The sequence below is a fragment of the Pseudorca crassidens genome, chromosome 1, assembly GCF_039906515.1.
Source record: "Pseudorca crassidens isolate mPseCra1 chromosome 1, mPseCra1.hap1, whole genome shotgun sequence".
Lineage (NCBI taxonomy): Eukaryota > Metazoa > Chordata > Mammalia > Artiodactyla > Delphinidae > Pseudorca > Pseudorca crassidens.
The window spans coordinates 190311452-190329194 of record NC_090296.1 but is presented as its reverse complement, the minus strand read 5'-3'; the positions used below and the strand labels follow the sequence as shown (position 1 = coordinate 190329194).

Here is a 17743-nt window from a genome sequence, read left to right as displayed (position 1 = left end):
CTCCGGGTGTTTTCAGAGTTAAAATTAGATAATGTAAGTATTGCCACCGATAGACAGCTGACATGTAATAATGCTCAAGAAATGCCCACGACCTTATCGTCCTTCCCTTTGCTAACCAAAACCAAAACAAAGCAAACAAAGTTCCTTTCTCCTCTGACACTGTTGGTCAGATTTCTTCCAAAAGGGCCTTCATTCCCTGAGTCTGCCTCCCCACCCAGTTCACTTTAGAATCCAGGGCATTTTGCCCCTGACCTCACTCCTCTACGTACGTGAACCTTTGCTGCGTTTGCGTCCTCCGGATCATCAGATTTCACTTGTTTATATTAACACTCAGACTTGACCTCCATACTGATTGTTACCCTTTCAAATCACATCCTTCTTGAAACTGTCTTCCTCCAGGCTCTGTGATTTCATTCTCTTTGTTTCTCCTCCAATTTCCCTGTCAGTGCCTTGGGTCTCCTTCCCCACCTCTTTCTCCTCTGCCTGTCTCCTAAACCCGGGTCCTGGTTTCCATCTTTGGTGCTTCTTCTCGTTCTCGTTGTGCGTCCTCCCACGTGACTTGCACTGTCCCATCATCGGGGGCTCCCCAGTGTGCAGCTCCAGGCTCGGCCACGTCCTGGGACCCGAGCCTCCACTCCCTGAGCCTCTGCTAATGAGGTCCGGTCATGCCCCGCCCCAGATTAAATACTTCTGGCTTCCTGTCCGCCCAGATAAAAACCCTTCTACATACCCCCCAGCACAGCAACGGTCCTTCACCTCCTGCCATCGCCCGGTGCGCCCCTGGGCCACACCAGACCCCGCCCCGCCCCACCCCGTCTGAAATCGGCGGGCCTCCCACACCCAGGCTCCCCTCCGCCTGGAAGCACGCAGCATCTCAGAGGCGGCCTCGGCACTTTGATCTTCTGCCACCTGAATAGTGACAGGGACACACCCGTTTCCTCCCCGAGACCCTCAGGAGCAGAGGCTGCATGTTTCTGTCCTGAGCATTGAGAACACTGTGTGACACAGTGTGGACACGCCAGGATATCTGTTGAATGGACCAGCGAATGGGAATGAAGGGACAGCTGTCCACAGCAAAAAGGTCTCAGTTCATCGCGGTCACGTGAGATCCTGGAGAATATTCCAGCAGTTTCTGACTGGAGGTTCAGAGGCTTCCTCATCCCCCATCCCCAGAACCCGCGGGGTGGCCACGTGCTGGGTACGCCACTCGCCTGGCCATCCCTGGGTGCCCCGTCCTTCGTCCTCAGGCCCTTTCTCTCACTTCTCTGTCCCCGTCCTCTGAGGCCTCTTCACTCCTGATCGCCTCTTCTCCCAGCTCCCCCAAAGGTTCAGAGTCTCGGGTCAAGGCGCCCAGACCTCACTCTGGGTGGCTTCACTGAGAAACACCTGGGAAGATCACCCTCCTGCTGGCGGCTCTCTTATCTCTTCTTAGGCTAAAGGTCCCCTGCCTCTGCCTGGAGACACCTCACAAAGGCCCCTTTGTGACTCTGCCCCTTAGATTTCAGGCTCCAGGGAAAGCACTTTTTGCAATTGACAGGTGTTATAAAAGACAGCACCCCGCGAGTAACCCCTCATTAAGCAAGCACTGGTGTCCTGCTGGGTGCATCTCTCCTCAGCTTTACTTTCAAGTATAAGCTGAGCGGTGTCCTTGCTAGTTAAGTATTAAGTTGGTCTTATGTTGCCTAGGTTCTGCGTTAGCAACCCTGATGGTTCTGAGTATGTGAGAACTTGTACCTACCTGTTGCTTTTCAGAGCAAGTTGTCAAACCCAAAAAACAAAGACACTAAATACAGTATCAGAGAGATCTAAGATTTGTCATAGTGAAGAGACTGAAATGTAATACTCAGTCCAAAGGAAAGGCAAAGGGTCAGAGTGGCCAGGATCCATCCACCAGCTGCCCTGTGGTCCCCGCGCCTTGGCCCCAGCTGTGCCGCCAGCTTCTAGCAAATCTGCACTTGCTTCCTCCACCTAGGGCCTCTTCCTGCATCACAGGGGGTGGCAGCAGGACGTGGGAAATGCTTGGAGCTCCTTGGGAGCTTGAGGGAAAAGGACGGCATAAATTCAGGATCCGGATGTTACTGATTGAGGAGCTTTGGAGACAACCCAGAGGAAGCAGGAAGAGGGCTTGGTGTCCCAGAACCTGTGCCTCTAGCTGAGGAGAGTGAATAACAGTCTCTAAAGGAGCTGAAAAGTTTCCATTTGAAGAGTCACCTTTTTTTTTTTTTTTTTTTTTTTGCGGTACGCGGGCCTCTCACTGTTGTGGCCTCTCCCGTTGCGGAGCACAGGCTCCGGACGGATGCGCAGGCTCAGCGGCCATGGCTCACGGGCCCAGCCGCTCCGCGGCATGCGGGATCCTCCCAGACCGGGGCACGAACCCATGTCCCCTGCATTGGCAGGCGGACTCTCAACCACTGCGCCACCAGGGAAGCCCTGAAGAGTCACCTTTGAAGGTGGAAGACATACACGTAGGGAGCGGAGTGTTGGGCATATACTGAGTATATTGGAGAAGACTGTTCTCAGAGACACAGGAGCAGCTCTGCTGCCAGAGGCCACATGACTAGAAGAGCAAGTTCTGTTGCAATGTTGTTCCCCTTCTGTATGTATTTTATACATAAACACACCTTTTTTTTTTCTGTTGTCAGATGCTGAGACCAGTTATTATCGTAAGTTCTGGTCTCCACTCCCTTCCCCACAGCATACACATGCACACAGTGGGGACCTTCCTCCACATTCCTGTCTCTCTTTCCCCCAAATAGACTGGCCAGTGAGCACGTTTCTTAACCATCTCAGGGTTTGGATTAGTAATTCGTGTGCCTGTTGGTACAGAATGGGGTGCAGTCCCCCCCCGCCTCCTGTGGAGCGTCTCGCCCGCTCAGATGATCGGGTACCCTGTTCTGGAGTCATCTCATTTGATCGAGGATGCTTCCACTCTGACACTGGGTTTAGATTCTCTGCCTAGAGAGTTGTGGTTGGCACCTTGGCAGGTTTCCCCAGCCTGTCTAGCAGGTTCCATCAGCGTCTGAGAAGGGGAGGGTGGCTGAAGGACAAAGCTAACGCTGACACACAGACCACACAGGAGCAAGATGACAGCACACCCACGGTGACCTGCCAAATAGGCTTCGCCTCCCAATTGTGTCAAATCCTGTCCCACCTCTTTCTCCCCAAGCGGCACAGAAGTGGGATCCCCGCAAACCGGAACTGGAGCCGCACGCGTTACTGTCGTCATGCGGATGAGAACTGAGGGGCCGGGGTCGGTGCTATTGCTTGCTCTTTTTTTGTCTCCTTTTCGGTCTAAATGACAATATGGCATCTCATGGATATTCCACAGCTTCAGTCTTATTTATCATATCTGGCTCACTTCCTGGAATAAGGTACAGACTCTACCTGGGCAAGTAATCAATTCGCTGCTAAAGGCAGCCGGCGAAGCCTCCAGAAAAAGGAAGTGCCCGTCACAGGTCTGAAAGGTTGTTCTGCGAATCCAAACAGAGATTCATTTGGGGCTCTCACCACATGTAATACATTTTTTTTCGATAACTGGAATGATTCCTTTTCTGGTGTGCATTTTTATCATTTTCATTAGATTATTTCCTCAGTGCAAAACTCGCAATTTTTAAATTTGTGTTGGATCTAAGAATAAAGCTGTCACTGCTATTAAAATTTTATTGGACTTGCTTCATCTTTCCCGAATTTCACAACTTGCCTGTCACCAGAGAAGAAAGATTGTGAGCTTGTTGTTACAGACAGATGTTAGAATCACATTTAAGTTAACAGTCATGTTCTTAATCCACAACACTTGGCCCTGTTTGTGCAGCGGGCAGCTACTCATTTATACATAATCCTTTACAGATTTGGGGTTGTGTATGTTTGGTTCTTAGTAAAGCACATAATTGCACAGGCCTGTTTTTTTTTAAAGTGAGGAGAGCTGAATTACAAAGGGAAGATCGACTTACACCCAGAACTGATTTTTGTCAACACTAAATGAAAAGCTGCTTTTCATGGAAGGTAGAGAAAGTTACTAAAGTGTCAAATGAACTAAAGCTTGAAGTTTTACAATTGCAGCTTATAGTGATGCCTGTGATTTATATTTGGACTATACATAGCGAGCGAAGAGGTCAAGCCCCGGCATTAACCTGAGTCAAACCCTTGGTACGTCTTAACGTCTGTTTGTCTCCGTTGCCTCATTTCTTAAAATGGGCGTAAGATAGACCTGCCTTGTAGGGGTTGCCAAGGGTCAGCTGACACAACGCATATAATAACTGCTCAGGAGGTGGTATTCAGTAAATGGTGATGCCTATCATAGCTATTATTATTATTATTACTGAAGAATCTTTTAAATCTTCTGGTTCCTTTAGCCAAGATGCCTAGTCCAACTTTTTTTTCTCCAATGAATCACATCCTGGGATTGATGATAAATCCAGTATTGCATGTCCCGTGCATAACTGTTCTAAAGAATCTTATTTTATGTACTATATGTATCAGAATAGTGTACACTGCCATGTGATGTAAAAGAGAAAAATCGTCGGAAATAATGCAGCCAGCTATCTAAGTGTTACACCAACTGAAACAATAAATAAACCTTGAACCATGAAAATAAATAAATAAATCCCAATGAAAGAACTATGGTGTACTTCATCTTCCTATTCAAGTTCACTCAAGCCAATCAGAAGAGAATAATATCTTCTAAATATAAAAATAACATGTTTGTTATTTTTTAAATATATAAGAAAAATGTAAAAACTCAAAGAACAAAATTTTAAATACCCATAAGCTTTTCATCCAGAGAGAAACACTTAACGTTTTAGTATGTCCTGTGTTTTGTCCATAAACCTATTTATAGAATTCTAACCTTACCATTTATCCCATCACTTGACTGGAATGCTTTATGCAGTATTAAACATTCGTCTACAACATAATTTTTAGTGGTTGCTGCTTTGTTTTGAATTTTATTTTTTTTATACAGCAGGTTCTAATTAGTTATCTATTTTATGCATACTAGTGTATATATGTCAATCCCAATCTCCCAATTCGTACCGTTTGTTCTCTACATCTGTGTCTCTATTTCTGCCTTGCAAACCGGTTCATCTGTACCATTTTTCTAGATCCCACCTATATGCGTTAATATGCGATATCTGTTTTTCTCTTTCTGACTTACTTCACTCTGTATGACAGTCTCTAGGTCCATCCATGTCTCTACAAATAACCCAATTTCATTCCTTTTTATGCTGAGTAATATTCCATTGTATATATGTGCCACATCTTCTTTATCCATGCGTCTGTCAATGGGCATTTAGGTTGCTTCCGTGACCTGGCCATTGTAAATAGTGCTGCAGTGAACATTGGGGTGCATGTGTCTTTTTGAATTATGGTTTTCTCGGGGTGTATGCCCAGGAGTGGGATTGCTGGATCATGGCTGCTGCGTCTCTCCAGCCAAAACTTGTCTTGACTACTCCGTCTCGGTGTTTTTGTGGTGGATTTAGCAGGTGAGGGTCTTTCACCGCGGCCGTCGTGTGGCAGTCTGAGGGCAGGATGGTGGAGGGGTGAATGAACCAGGGGAAATCTCTGAACGTCTCCATCCATCTCTGAACCCTGATTGCGTTTAAAGCCATGGCAGTCAAAACAAGAACACACCATTAGTTTGCTTCCCAGCAACTCAGCATTACAACGTGTTACACGGGGCAGCCCTCACCTGACTGGCCTCACAGACACATGTGCAGGAAACTTCCAAGGGGGCGGCAGCCCTGGGACAGAGGGAGCAGGGCCAGAATTATCCCAGCAGCCGTGGAATGTTCTGGCCTGTCCACAGCACGTTGGGGAAACTGACAAGCCCAACACTTATCAGGAAACGTACGGGCACCTTCTTTTTTGTACTTGCTGGAAGGTTTTCTGTGACGGAAGGATCTACCTTTGGAAAACTCTTCAGGAGATTGAAATATATCAGAGATGAGCAAAGTTTTGCATTTTAAAGCACAGAAGGGACAAATCATTTGAAGAAATGCTTACTCCTTCTGATTTTATTCATGACTAAATTAATGCCGATTTCAGATTGAATTTCCAGTCATCTCCAAAGAAAGGTTCGTTCCCAAGCTGTCCTAAGCCTGCCCCACTAGAATGGTTCTGCGGACGACAAGTAAAATTCTACCATAGGAATTCCCTGACCTCCATGCCTTCGACGATCCCATTTAAACAATTCACGCCAGATTCTGGGTGGATACTTAAGCCTATATAAATAAGCGAAAGTGAACTGATAGAATAAGGTTCCTAAGATATAAAAAATGTTAATAGAGGAAAATGGATTTTATATCATTTTAAAAATATTTAAATCATGGTATTAAAATCTCTAATGTGAACTGGCTGAAGCTGAGAAGGGAAAAGAAAGGTGAAAACTATTATGTGCGCTGGAGCTTTTAAATTGTATTACCTTATTCGGCAGAATGAATGAGCTCCCTGAAACTAATGACATTTGTGTTTCATGTTTGTAACCAGCAGAGGCAGCTGACGGTGATGAACGGCTGGACTGCGTTTCTCTACCCCCAACAGGTAAAACACATTTCCCTTTTCATCACCTGCTGGAAAATACAGCCCGTGAGAATGTTTGCATTGAAAATGTTCTTAACATCAGAGAGGCAGGTGCTTGAGCAAACTGCTTCTGTAAGAGGCCCAACCCCTAGTAATCAGAGGAGCTCAATGCCCTGCATTCAGAGAGATTTTGCACGTTGCATATGAAAAGCTACCGTTTTTTCACATTCTGTTTCATCTGCCTGATAACCTCAGAACAGCAAGTCCTAAGAACTTAGTGTCACAACGTTTTGCCTCCCCAAGCCCTGGGACATTAAAAAAAATATTTTAACATGAAATGACATTTCTGTTTAGATCAGGGATCATCCATTTTATGATGAAATTCACATGCGCTCTGGCCTCACTCACCTCCCTCGCAAAAACCTTTGCGAGGCAGTGTCATCGCGCTTCCTATCATGGGCACCCGATGAATACTGTGTTTTAAGTGACGGATTGAATGTGCTCGATCCATCTAGCCTGGGTGGCACATTCCTCACGCTGTAACCCGATCAGCTGAATACACCATCTCACTGCCACACCTGCTGCAGGGTTAAGCCATAGACTTAATTCCGACTTCTTATTTGACTCTCAAGTAATCCTTCCGACCCCGGGCTCCTCCCTCTGCATCGGTTCTCACCCGAGAGCCCGAGGGACAGGTGTCTGATCAGTGAGCCATGTGACCAACCCTCAGTTGGTCTCAAGACTCTTTATTCACTTCCCTCAAAATACCTGAAGGTCTAACAACCAAACCCAGACACACCGCACCCCCCCCCCCCGCAAAAAAAAAACCCTGTAAATGAAAAAGCTCAACTCAGTGTTTTCTCTCCATTTGGGGTGGTAAGTTTTAAGTTAGGTCCAGCAAGGATGAGAGGAGTCGTGAGTCTGTGTAGGAACTCGGCGAGGCCCGTGTTCACAGACAGCACTTACCCTGAGTTCACGGTATAGCAGAAATGTACGTTAGCGAACTTCAGAGCAGCCAGAAAACTCGGACACGCAAATGATATGGTGCTTTCTCTGTCACTGAGTAGCTAAGCAACAGATCGATGGACAAATAATGAAATGACTGCAGAGGGCAAGAGCAACCGGCTTCTATCACGTTCTCACTGTATATAGTCATTATAGAAATTATAGAAAGGGGAGTTCTTGTTTGGCTATGTTTCCACACTTATGAACCAAGAGAACTGAAATGCATGATCTCTATTGTTCCTTCCCAACCTGTGCTCCTCTGAGTATCAGGACAACTCCTATCAACCTTGTTCTGACCACCCACTCCAGGTAGAGGCATGAAGCATTGCTACTAATGAGGAAACTGTGCCCTTTCGGGAGGCCCTCTGGAGGAACACCTTGCTGTTCTAGTTGTACTTTCCAGGGTTCCTCCCCCATCAGCCCCCATGACCCCAGGACATTTGCACTGCCCGTCCTGGCCACCATCTGACACAGTGGGCTTTTAAGAAGTATTATTATTGGAAAACCACTCCCTTGAAATAATACCTTTGCCTTTTCCTGTCTGAAGATGGAGGCAGAGAGATGTTTCAGATGAGAACATTGACATACAGGATGGTAGAACCACCTCATGGAAGTGAAAAGAATTTCCAGGAATCTGAGAAAGAAGGCGTGTTAGAGATCATCTAGTCCCGTCCCTTCTTTTTATCCAGTCCTTTTATTTTACAGGTAAAAAAGCCTGAGGCCCAGAAACACTAAATGACTTTCTCAAGGTCTCACAGCTGGTTGGTGGCCTGGCCGGAGCCCAGGCCTCTCAACTCCCAGCCAGTCCACCGCGTAGCTTTCTTACACCTTCTCTGCATGTTTCCTAAAGATCCTAAGAGGTGATGGATGTCCTAATCCCTCTAGGATTCCATCTCAGTGTCACCCCGTCTTCACAGTTAGAGTGTCTGGCGTAAGTCAGCCTGAAGTCCGCTGCAGCTTCAGCTCTCAGGTTCTTCCCAAGAAGACCCTACCCAAGGCCGTGAGGCCCTAAGGAGGAAAATAGTAGGACCCCTCCTGCAGTTTTTTTCACTAGACTCCTGATAGATATTTGATACAAATCACTAAACAGCATGATAAATAATACCACTTATCACCTGGAAAATGGGAAGAGACGTCACGGATTGGTGCCCAAATTTTGCAGTAATGGAATTAAACAATCTTGATTAGACTGGCATGTCTCTGGAGTGCCCCTCACATAAAAGCCCAGTCTGGGGCTTCTCTGAACACAGCACCACGACTTAGTCCTCCCCCCTTTTACGTGTCTCCTTAATGAGACCGTCCGAGGGATGAGCTCCACCTTTCTCGTCCATGCAGCTTCTTCCCTGGATTGGAGACTCACTGGCCAGACCTTCCTCATCTGGTCCGTCTGAGCTGGCAACCGTTGGTCCTTTTTAAAGATTTAACAGTGCCTTTATTACCTTATTAAGGTCTTTTTTCTCCTCCCAAATTCATGCGTGTTGGGAAGGGGTGGGACGGGGGAATAAATCCCCAAGTGTTTCGATGAACCAGAACCGACCAGGCCACGGTTACAGTCAGGTGTCAGATGACATTTATCTCAGTCCGTTAACACTTAAGCAAACTTCTGTTTGTCTAGCTTTAACAAAAATGGATACAGATTTTTCGAGTGGAAAAACACATTTTCTTAATTTCTTTTCCCTCGACCCTGTCAGTAAGCGTTTTTGAGCGATGCCAGGAGTCAGCACTGAGTTAGGTTCTGGTGAACAAATCCCACCCTCAGACCAGAGGCAGAGGCTACTACAGCCCAGGGGTGGAGACAGAGCTCTGATAAAGGAGAAAAACCACCATAAGGGAACAATTTTGGGGGGGAAAGAGTACAGAGAATAAAATCAAAACAGTACTGAAATTTAAAGGAGGCTTCTGGATTTGAAATAGAACAGTGCAGAGCGCACCTAGGCTTAGCATTTTTTGCTCATAAATTGGCCTTCTTTTGCACACATTTTAGAAATTAATACAGAAAAGTGTAAGGAAGAAAATGCAAATTACTTTTACCACCCAGAGACAACCATTATCGTTGGGTGTTTTTTCCCAGACTTTTCTCTATATTTTTTTAATTTATATAATGGAGGTCAAATCCATCCAATTTTGTTTCCTAAAGTTTTGTTCTGTTTGGTTTCACCACCTAACAAGCGTTTCCCATTTTATTACAAATCTCCACACACATTATTTTAATAGCTGCACTATATTCCATCTTACAGGCCATATTGTATTTTATTTAGCCATTTTCTACTCCTGGATGATAGATATGAACATACTCTAATAGGAACCCACATTCATGGGTTTTCCTGTAAAAATCATCATTACAGATTTCTAATGACTAAAATTACTCATTCGGCACACCTAAAGCCTTGGCTAAAAAATACTGATTTAGAGGTGAAACACAGACACCTTACCAATGAGGTCCTGCGCCTGGCCGTGTCATAGACAAGCGTACAACCCTTCCTTAGAGAAGCGGCCCCCCTTCACTTTCTTGTCTCTGTTGTAGGTCATATATTTGACACCAGGAGAGAAAACACGGAAGACACAGAGACAGCTTTCACTGCCTAGACTTCCCTTTAGCGACACTTCTTAGCGCACGCATCTCCTCCATTGGAATTTCCTCAAAGATCCACTAGCATTTCAGGTTACTGCAAAGTGTGGGCGTTCTGTGAAGCTGACCCGTCACGTTTGAATAGTTTTCATATTCTTTCTCTGTAATGTGTGATAATCAAGCCCCCAATTTGGTCTAAGATTTTTAAAAATCATCTTCAGAGTTGAATTCTCAGCCTTTAAATGTCCAGCATATCACTGGGTTGGTTCAATGTCCATGAAAAAGCAGCAGTTTTATTTTCCCTGTTTTTTTTCTTTTTCTTTTTCAGTGTGAATATGGTATAGAGTTTTGAAGCGTATTTATTTTAATGTAAATTGCTTAGTTGCAGTATAGAGGAGAATGGCTCTTTCCGGACCAAGGAAGCAGTGTTGAAGGCCAAACTTAATTAGAATCTTCAACAGCTTAGAAGATGGAAAAGTTGTTTTGGGAGACAGGACAGCTCTGATCTATTAGATGAAATCATTTGTGGCATCATTTTCTCCCCAGAATAATCATTTGTCACTGATAAGTGCAAACGATACGTAAATTCTTAGGAAAGAAAAATCTTTCACGTAGGCTGTGTCAACACAGTGACAAAATAACTAATTAAAAGGTGAGAAGCTCAAAGTAACCAGCTATCCACATGACACCTGACAACTATTTTAACAGATGGTTTTAGCTGAGTGGTCCAGGGTTGTGGCATCATGTGGCAACTGGCCACAAATGTACTTGATCTTATATACTTCACATGGCTCTGGTACACTTGCCCCCGCTTTATATAAAACCAACAAGTGAAAATGTGGATTCATTTTAAAGAAATATTTTGGGCATGTGGGTATTTGTTTCACAGAGATATTTGCCTCCAGATTCCTTTCTCTAGTAAGGTGGTGAATTCAAAATGCCTGTTTATTTGGAGGCATTGCATTTACACTTCGTTTATTGTATAAAGCAAATTACCGTGAAGTTTTGGCACTTGACCCAAAGGCCAAAAGTTGGCTTGAAAGAACTTTGGACAGTAGAAACACCAGACCCCCGGGGCGTGGGGAGGGGAAACGCTGTGCTACCATTTAACACACGTCCCTGGCACTTATTTTATCAAATCGGAGAGTGTAAGAGCTCAGAGTTACCGTTGGTCCCACTCCCTCGGTTTGTGGTGAGGCAACTAAGGAGGAATGAGGATCACGGATGCCCAGCGCCGGGCAACAAGCCATCAATGGGCTAGCCAAGCTGGGAACCTCAGTTCCTGACTACCCCATCCCAGGTACCTGTACCATCACGTCACTCGGGGCAGCTAACCCTGGGCTAGGAGGGGAGCTCTAGGGGGAGGCAGTACCCACTAAAGACCAGCTAATCAACCCAAGACCATAGGAGGCATTCCTGTGATGTGACAAAGCTGGTCTAGGCGTGGCTTATGGAATCAATCCACCTGCTAGACAGCTACATCTCATACACATGTGTCTTTTATCTTCTTTTCGGAGCCTCAAGGAAGGTTCAGATCAATGGTTTCCATCCCAGGTTTACCTAGCCTTTTCGATTTCAGGCCAGTTAGTAACCCCTTCCCTGACACCAGCCTCTCTGTTCGTCAAGGAGTCTAATGAAGTATTGTGAACCCAGGCTTTTGTTTTTCTGCAAGATATGTTGCAAAAGTTGTCTTCTGCCTCTCAGAAGGAAGCCTTTCTCAAGGGAATTGAAAAGATTAATTTCAACTCTGTTACAGTAAGATGAATACATTGCAAATAAAAGTAGAAACATTTACCTTACAGCTGTGGAATCTGTTAAATATACACCATGAACCTTCAAAGCACTTCCTGCCAAGACTGGGCGAGAGCTTGAATTTTTCACTACTTGAGGGGTGGGTGGGGATTGTTCGGCTCTCGGATATGTGCAATGGATTCACAGATTGGAAATACACAGCATAAAACTGCAACCGTAAAATCATATTTTATAAATTAAAACTGTGTTTACTTAACTGCGACTACTGTTCAGACTTTATTCAGAAATCCTTTTTATAGGTTTTCTTAGCAAAAAAAAAAAGAATTATTCCATACCTATGGATAAGGTCTCAATCTTCTGTATGTATGTTTTATTAATATGTAAATATTTAGATTTTTTTAAGATTACTATGTTCTTTAAAAAATATTCAACACAAGGCTAGTTGTGAAAATGGTGTATAACACGTGCTGTGATATCAATTTCCAAGACGCCCTTTATGTCTGTTCTGGAAGAATACAATAAATTACTTTAATTGAACGCGCCTGTCTCCTGCCTGTGTGCCAGCCCTCCTGCCTTTATGAAGTGGAGACAATGCCAGCCATTAATTAAAAGGTATTTATTAGTACTCTGGTGATCTTATGCAGAAGGTTTTCTCTCCGTATGAAGTTAATTTTAAAAATTAAACCAACGAACCAGATTGCCACCAGAAAGAGTGTCTTGGAATGCATTAAGTCACAGGCTCCGCCTGGAAGTTAGATCAGTGGCAGGTCCCACAGTAACACTTGAGAAGTAGTGATATGCTTGAAGCCTAATTTTAACTGAATTAAGCTTCACTTAAAAGGCTAAGCCCTGCTTCTATGGAAACAACACATCAGAAGGACAAATCAATCTTCTCTAACGCAAAGTGGCTGTTCAAACCTAATTGCTTTATTCTCCTCTCTGAACACAGGGGGGCGCTACTCCTCGTGGGGACTTGCCCCCTCCTGCCTCCAAAGGCACCCCGGGCTGGCCGGCCAGCTCTGTCGGGGCTTTGGCTCGGGGTCTGCGTCTTGGGCCCTCCTTCTGTGGAGGCATTGGCGCTGAGCCAGTCTACAGCTGGGGGGAGTGCAGTAGTCGCGGGTGAGAAAGCAGCCGGACTGCAGGAGAGAAGGTGACAGGGTGAACTGCTTGCAAAGAGAGAAAATCTAAACTACTGCCAGCTAGAGTCTTCCACGCACGCGCAGCCCTTGGAAGCTGGGGGCCTGGCACCAGCCTGCCCCTCCTGCTGTAATCCCCCCAGGGCTTGGTGCGGCCCTTGGTGCGGGGAAATTATTTGTATTATTGTATTATTGCCACATCACATGATTTGGCCCCAGGCCCCCGGGATGCCCTTGCTCCCACTCGCTGGCAAGGATCTGTGCCTTGTATGTCGCCTGGCTAACACCCTGAAGGGCTTTTCTCATCCAGTGGGAGGGGACCCAGTCTTACCCGCAGAAGGGGCACCATTTGCATTCTCGTAGAATAAGAGCGCACACACCTGCCTCAGTTGTTTCCCCTCCTACAGGCCCAGCCTTAAAACCAAGTGACAGGGGGACGGCGGGTGACTCATTTCCCAGCTGCACCCCGAGTCCAGCTCAAGCATTTACTGAACACCCACTGTCGGTAGATGCTGTGTTGGTTTAGCACAGCCGGGGTTGCGATGCAAGGGACGAGGGCTGACGCTGGGGAGGTCTGTCGGCCTGGTGCTATCCACGCCAGGCCTTATGGACCATCCCGAGAAGCTGGGAGCGCGTAGGGGCCGCTGAAGCATTCTGAGTAAGAGGTCCAATCAGAGTCATAGGCTCTCTTGATCGGTCTGGCTGAAGTCTGGGACGTTAACTGGAGGGGGCCCAGCCTAGAGCAGGGAGTCCCATTAAGAAGCCGAGGGAATAGCTAGAGATGAATGAAGAGGACCCAAGAGGACAAAGCCCCACGTGCTGAAGCACAGGAGGACCAACAAGACTTGGAGATGCACTAGCTCGGGGTGGAGGAGGGAGGAGGTGTGGAAGCCGACACCCAGGTCTCTGGCTGGAGAATCGTGCTGGTGTTATTGGCGCTCCCGAGACTGGGAAGACGGCAGGGAGGGGCGACTTGGAGAAAGATGACGGACAAGTTCAGGTGCACACGGGCTCCTCCATCCCTTCACCGAGTGGTCACTGAACATTCTGGGTCTGCCTGGTACTGTTCTCGGGTCCAGGTGCACAGCTGTGAGCCCCGGGGAAACACCAGCAACATAAGGCCTGTTGAGTTCCTGAACGAGAGGAGGGAACTGAAACTGGGTAGCTTTGTCCCAAGCTAGAGTCGATCAAGATTTGAAGCCCCATTCATTCTGCATAATTCAAATGTGAACTAAACGGCATCATCACAGAGCTCACACGTAGCCCCCAGTCTCCATCAAGCCACAGTCTTTTCGTCCCTTCGGGTCACTTACCACACTCTGAAATTGTCTTTTTTTTTTTTTTTCGGTACATGGGCCTCTCACTGTTGCGGCCTCTCCCGTTGCGGAGCACAGGCTCCGGACGCGCAGGCTCAGCGGCCATGGCTCACGGGCCCAGCCGCTCCGCGGCATGTGGGATCTTCCTGGACCGGGGCACGAACCCGTGTCCCCTGCATCGGCAGGCGGACTCTCAACCACTGCGCCACCAGGGAAGCCCCTCTTTGCTTATTTATGTGTTTACTATCTGGTTTTTCTCTGGAATCTAAGCATCGTGATGTCAGGGATCTTATCTTTAAGGCCACTTAAAGATTAAAGATGTTTCCTTGGGGAAAACATGTTTTTAGGAGCCCCGACTCCCCATCGTCCCCAGCAGAGGTGAACTAGGACAGACATTACCCTCTCCCTCTTCCGTGTCTCGTAGCCTTAGATCACGTGGACCTCCTTTGTCCCTATGTCGACACTCCTCAGAAATGTTGGCGAAACCGTGTCCATAAATCTGCCAGAGAGATACTGGGTGCATTCCATGAGAATCCGGTAACTCTAATGATTCGGAGCAAAGCTTTGAATTTACACAAACCAACTCCTTTTGCATTTTGTGACCTCTCAAAGCACGCTATTGATCATTTCCCCTAAAATATATATATATGTATGTTTATTATTTATTTCCGTTTTGTTATCAGTGAAATTAAACAAATGTCAAGAGTCCTAACGGAAAAGCCGAAGACCAATCTAGAAATGGCTCCCATGTGGGATAACCCACAGCACACTGTGCTTTACACACACTGATGTTCCAGACTCGACACTTAAGGGCCTTTTTAATTGCGTTTTACTTTTTTGCCACTTTTATCTGTTAATGCTGAGAAATTGAAGGACATTTTAAACCTAAACTTTGAAACTAAGCTCCTTCAGCTAATTCCTTTAAAACGCCTTCCAAAAATGAAGCTGATTGTGAGTGTGTTAGAAAGAAGAGCTGGGGCTTCCCTGGTGGCGCAGTGGTTGAGAGTCCGCCTGCCGATGCAAGGGACATGGGTTCGTGCCCCAGCCCGGGAAGATCCCACGTGCCACGGAGCGGCTGGGCCCGTGAGCCATGGCCGCTGAGCCTGCGCGTCTGGAGCCTGTGCTCCGCAACGGGAGAGGCCACAGCAGTGAGAGGCCCGCGTACCGCAAAAAAAAAAAAAAAAAGAGCTGATCGGAAACGAGCTCTCCTGAACTCCAGGTGTGCATACTCTCCACCAAGGTGTCACCCAGATTCAAAACGTGGAGGGCCCTGGATGTGAATATGGAGCAAAAACTCAATCTTACAAAGGAAATTCAAGCATCCTAAATTGGTTCAATGACGTGGTGGACCAACTGCACATTCCGGTAGAAGAACTCATAACAGCCTAGTAGTGGGTGGGTGGTCCAGGGCGGTGGCAGGCAGCTCTGCTCCATGTGGTCATCTGGAAACCCAGTTACATCCACCTTATGGTTCTGCCACCCCTGGGAGACATCCTCATCCATGTGGTTAAAGCTGGCTCACCAGCCTAAATCTATAATGAAGACTATGGGAAGGGGAATAAGAGTGGAGGGGAACTTCAAGAGAACTGAAAACATCTGAGCTCACAAAGACTTGTACACAAATGTTCAGAGCAGCCTTATTCATAGTAGCCAAAAGTTGGAAACTTGAGTGCCCATCAACTGATGAATGGATAAACAAAATGTGGTATATCCATGCAGTGGAATATTATTTGGCAATTAAAGAAAATGAAGTACTGATACATGCTAACATGGATGAACCTTGAGAACATTATGCTAAGTGAAAGAAACTAGATACAAAGGCCACATATACTATGATTCCATTTATATGAAACGTCCAGATTAGGCAAGTCCATAGAGACAGAAAGTAATTAGCAGTTGCCCAGGGCCGGGATGGGGAGCAGTAATGGGAAGTGACTGCTAATGGGTGCAGGGTTTCCCTTTGGAATGACAACTGTGTTCTAAAATCAGATAGTGGTGATGGCTGTGCAACTCTGAATATATTAAAAACCACTGACTTGTATAATTTAAAAGGGCAAGTTTTATAGTATGTGAATTATAGCTCAATAAAGCTGTTAAAAAATTATAGTTAAGTTGGACCCTCTTACCTTACTCTCTGTGTGACAATTAATTCCAGATATTTCAAGGATTTAAATAATAAAAATGCTAGAAACTAATAAAATTATATAAATTATATATTATATAAATTTTTATATTATATAATATATAAATTTTATATATTATATAAATTATATAAAAATACTAGAAATTTTGTAATTAATATTTATATAAGCTTGAGGAGAGAAAGGATTTCTCAAACGTGATGCCATAGGAAGAAATGATCAAGTAAAAATTAATTAAAAATTTTAAATCATACTTCAAAAGTTTTACAAAGGTAAACAGCAAGTGACAAAATGAGAAAAACATTTGCAGGATAAATCTTTTAAGAAAGAAGATACCTATCGTATATCCAACTCTTCTAAATCAAATGTCCAATAAACATTAAAATGCTAAAATTAAACCAAGAAATGCAAATTAAAACAGTAGTAAGAAAATTTCAGTTATTCAGTTGGAAAATATTGAAAGAAAGGTAGCACCAGTGTTTTTTTATGATGAAGGGAACTGTTAGTTACTACTAATAGGCATGTTAACTGGTACAATATTTCTGAGGGCAGTTTGCCAATAAATATTAAATTTGTTTAAACCTTTTGACCCAGCAACTTTACTTGAAGGAATTTATCTGGAAGAAATAAAGATTTGTCCAAAGATCAAGCTACAGGGTGTTCATCACCACATTGTTTAATATTTTTAAAAATTAAAATGATTTACATGTCAACAATAGTTTAAACCATAATACATCCTTAAATCAGAATACTGTACAAACATTTTCTGAATTAAGACTTAAATATAAGACACAACACCATAAAACTCCTAGAAGAGAACACAGGCAAAACATTCTCTGACATAAATCATACCAATGTTTTCTTAGGTCAGTCTCCCAAGGCAGTAGAAATAGAGGCGAAAATAAACAAATGGGACCTAATCAAACTTGCAAGCTTTTGCACAGCAAAAGGAACCATAAACAAAATGAAAAGACAACCTACGAAATGGGAGAAAATATTTGCAGATGATGTGACAAATGAGGGCTTAATTTGCAAAATACAACTCAACAACAAGAAAACAACCCAACTGAAAAATGGGAAGAAGACCTAAATAGACATTTCTCCAAAGACATACAGTTGGCCAACAGGCACATGAAAAGCTGCTCAACATCACTAATTATTAGAGAAATGCAAATCAAAACTACAATGAGGTACCACCTCACACCAGTCAGAATGGCCATCATTAACAAATCTACAAATAACAAATGCTGGAGAAGGTGTGGAGAAAAGGGAACCCTCCTATATGGTTGGTGGGAATGTAAATTGGTG

At 45.0% G+C, this 17743-nt stretch overlaps 1 protein-coding gene across 13 annotated transcripts in view; it reads left to right on the top strand.

Annotated features, from left to right (window-relative positions):
• The window catches only part of BEND7 (BEN domain containing 7), a 76878-nt gene extending 64774 nt beyond the window's left edge, over window positions 1–12104 (top strand). For 7 of the 13 annotated variants that reach the window (XM_067703808.1, XM_067703784.1, XM_067703742.1 and 4 more), the window contains 2 exons: window positions 6484–6537; window positions 8069–8220. In XM_067703808.1, coding sequence (XP_067559909.1) covers window positions 6484–6537; window positions 8069–8187 — 173 coding nt within the window. In that variant the 3' untranslated portion in view covers window positions 8188–8220. The other 6 variants (XM_067703760.1, XM_067703740.1, XM_067703749.1 and 3 more) reach the window with 6 other exon arrangements.
• The last annotated feature ends 5639 nt before the right edge of the window (window positions 12105–17743 follow it).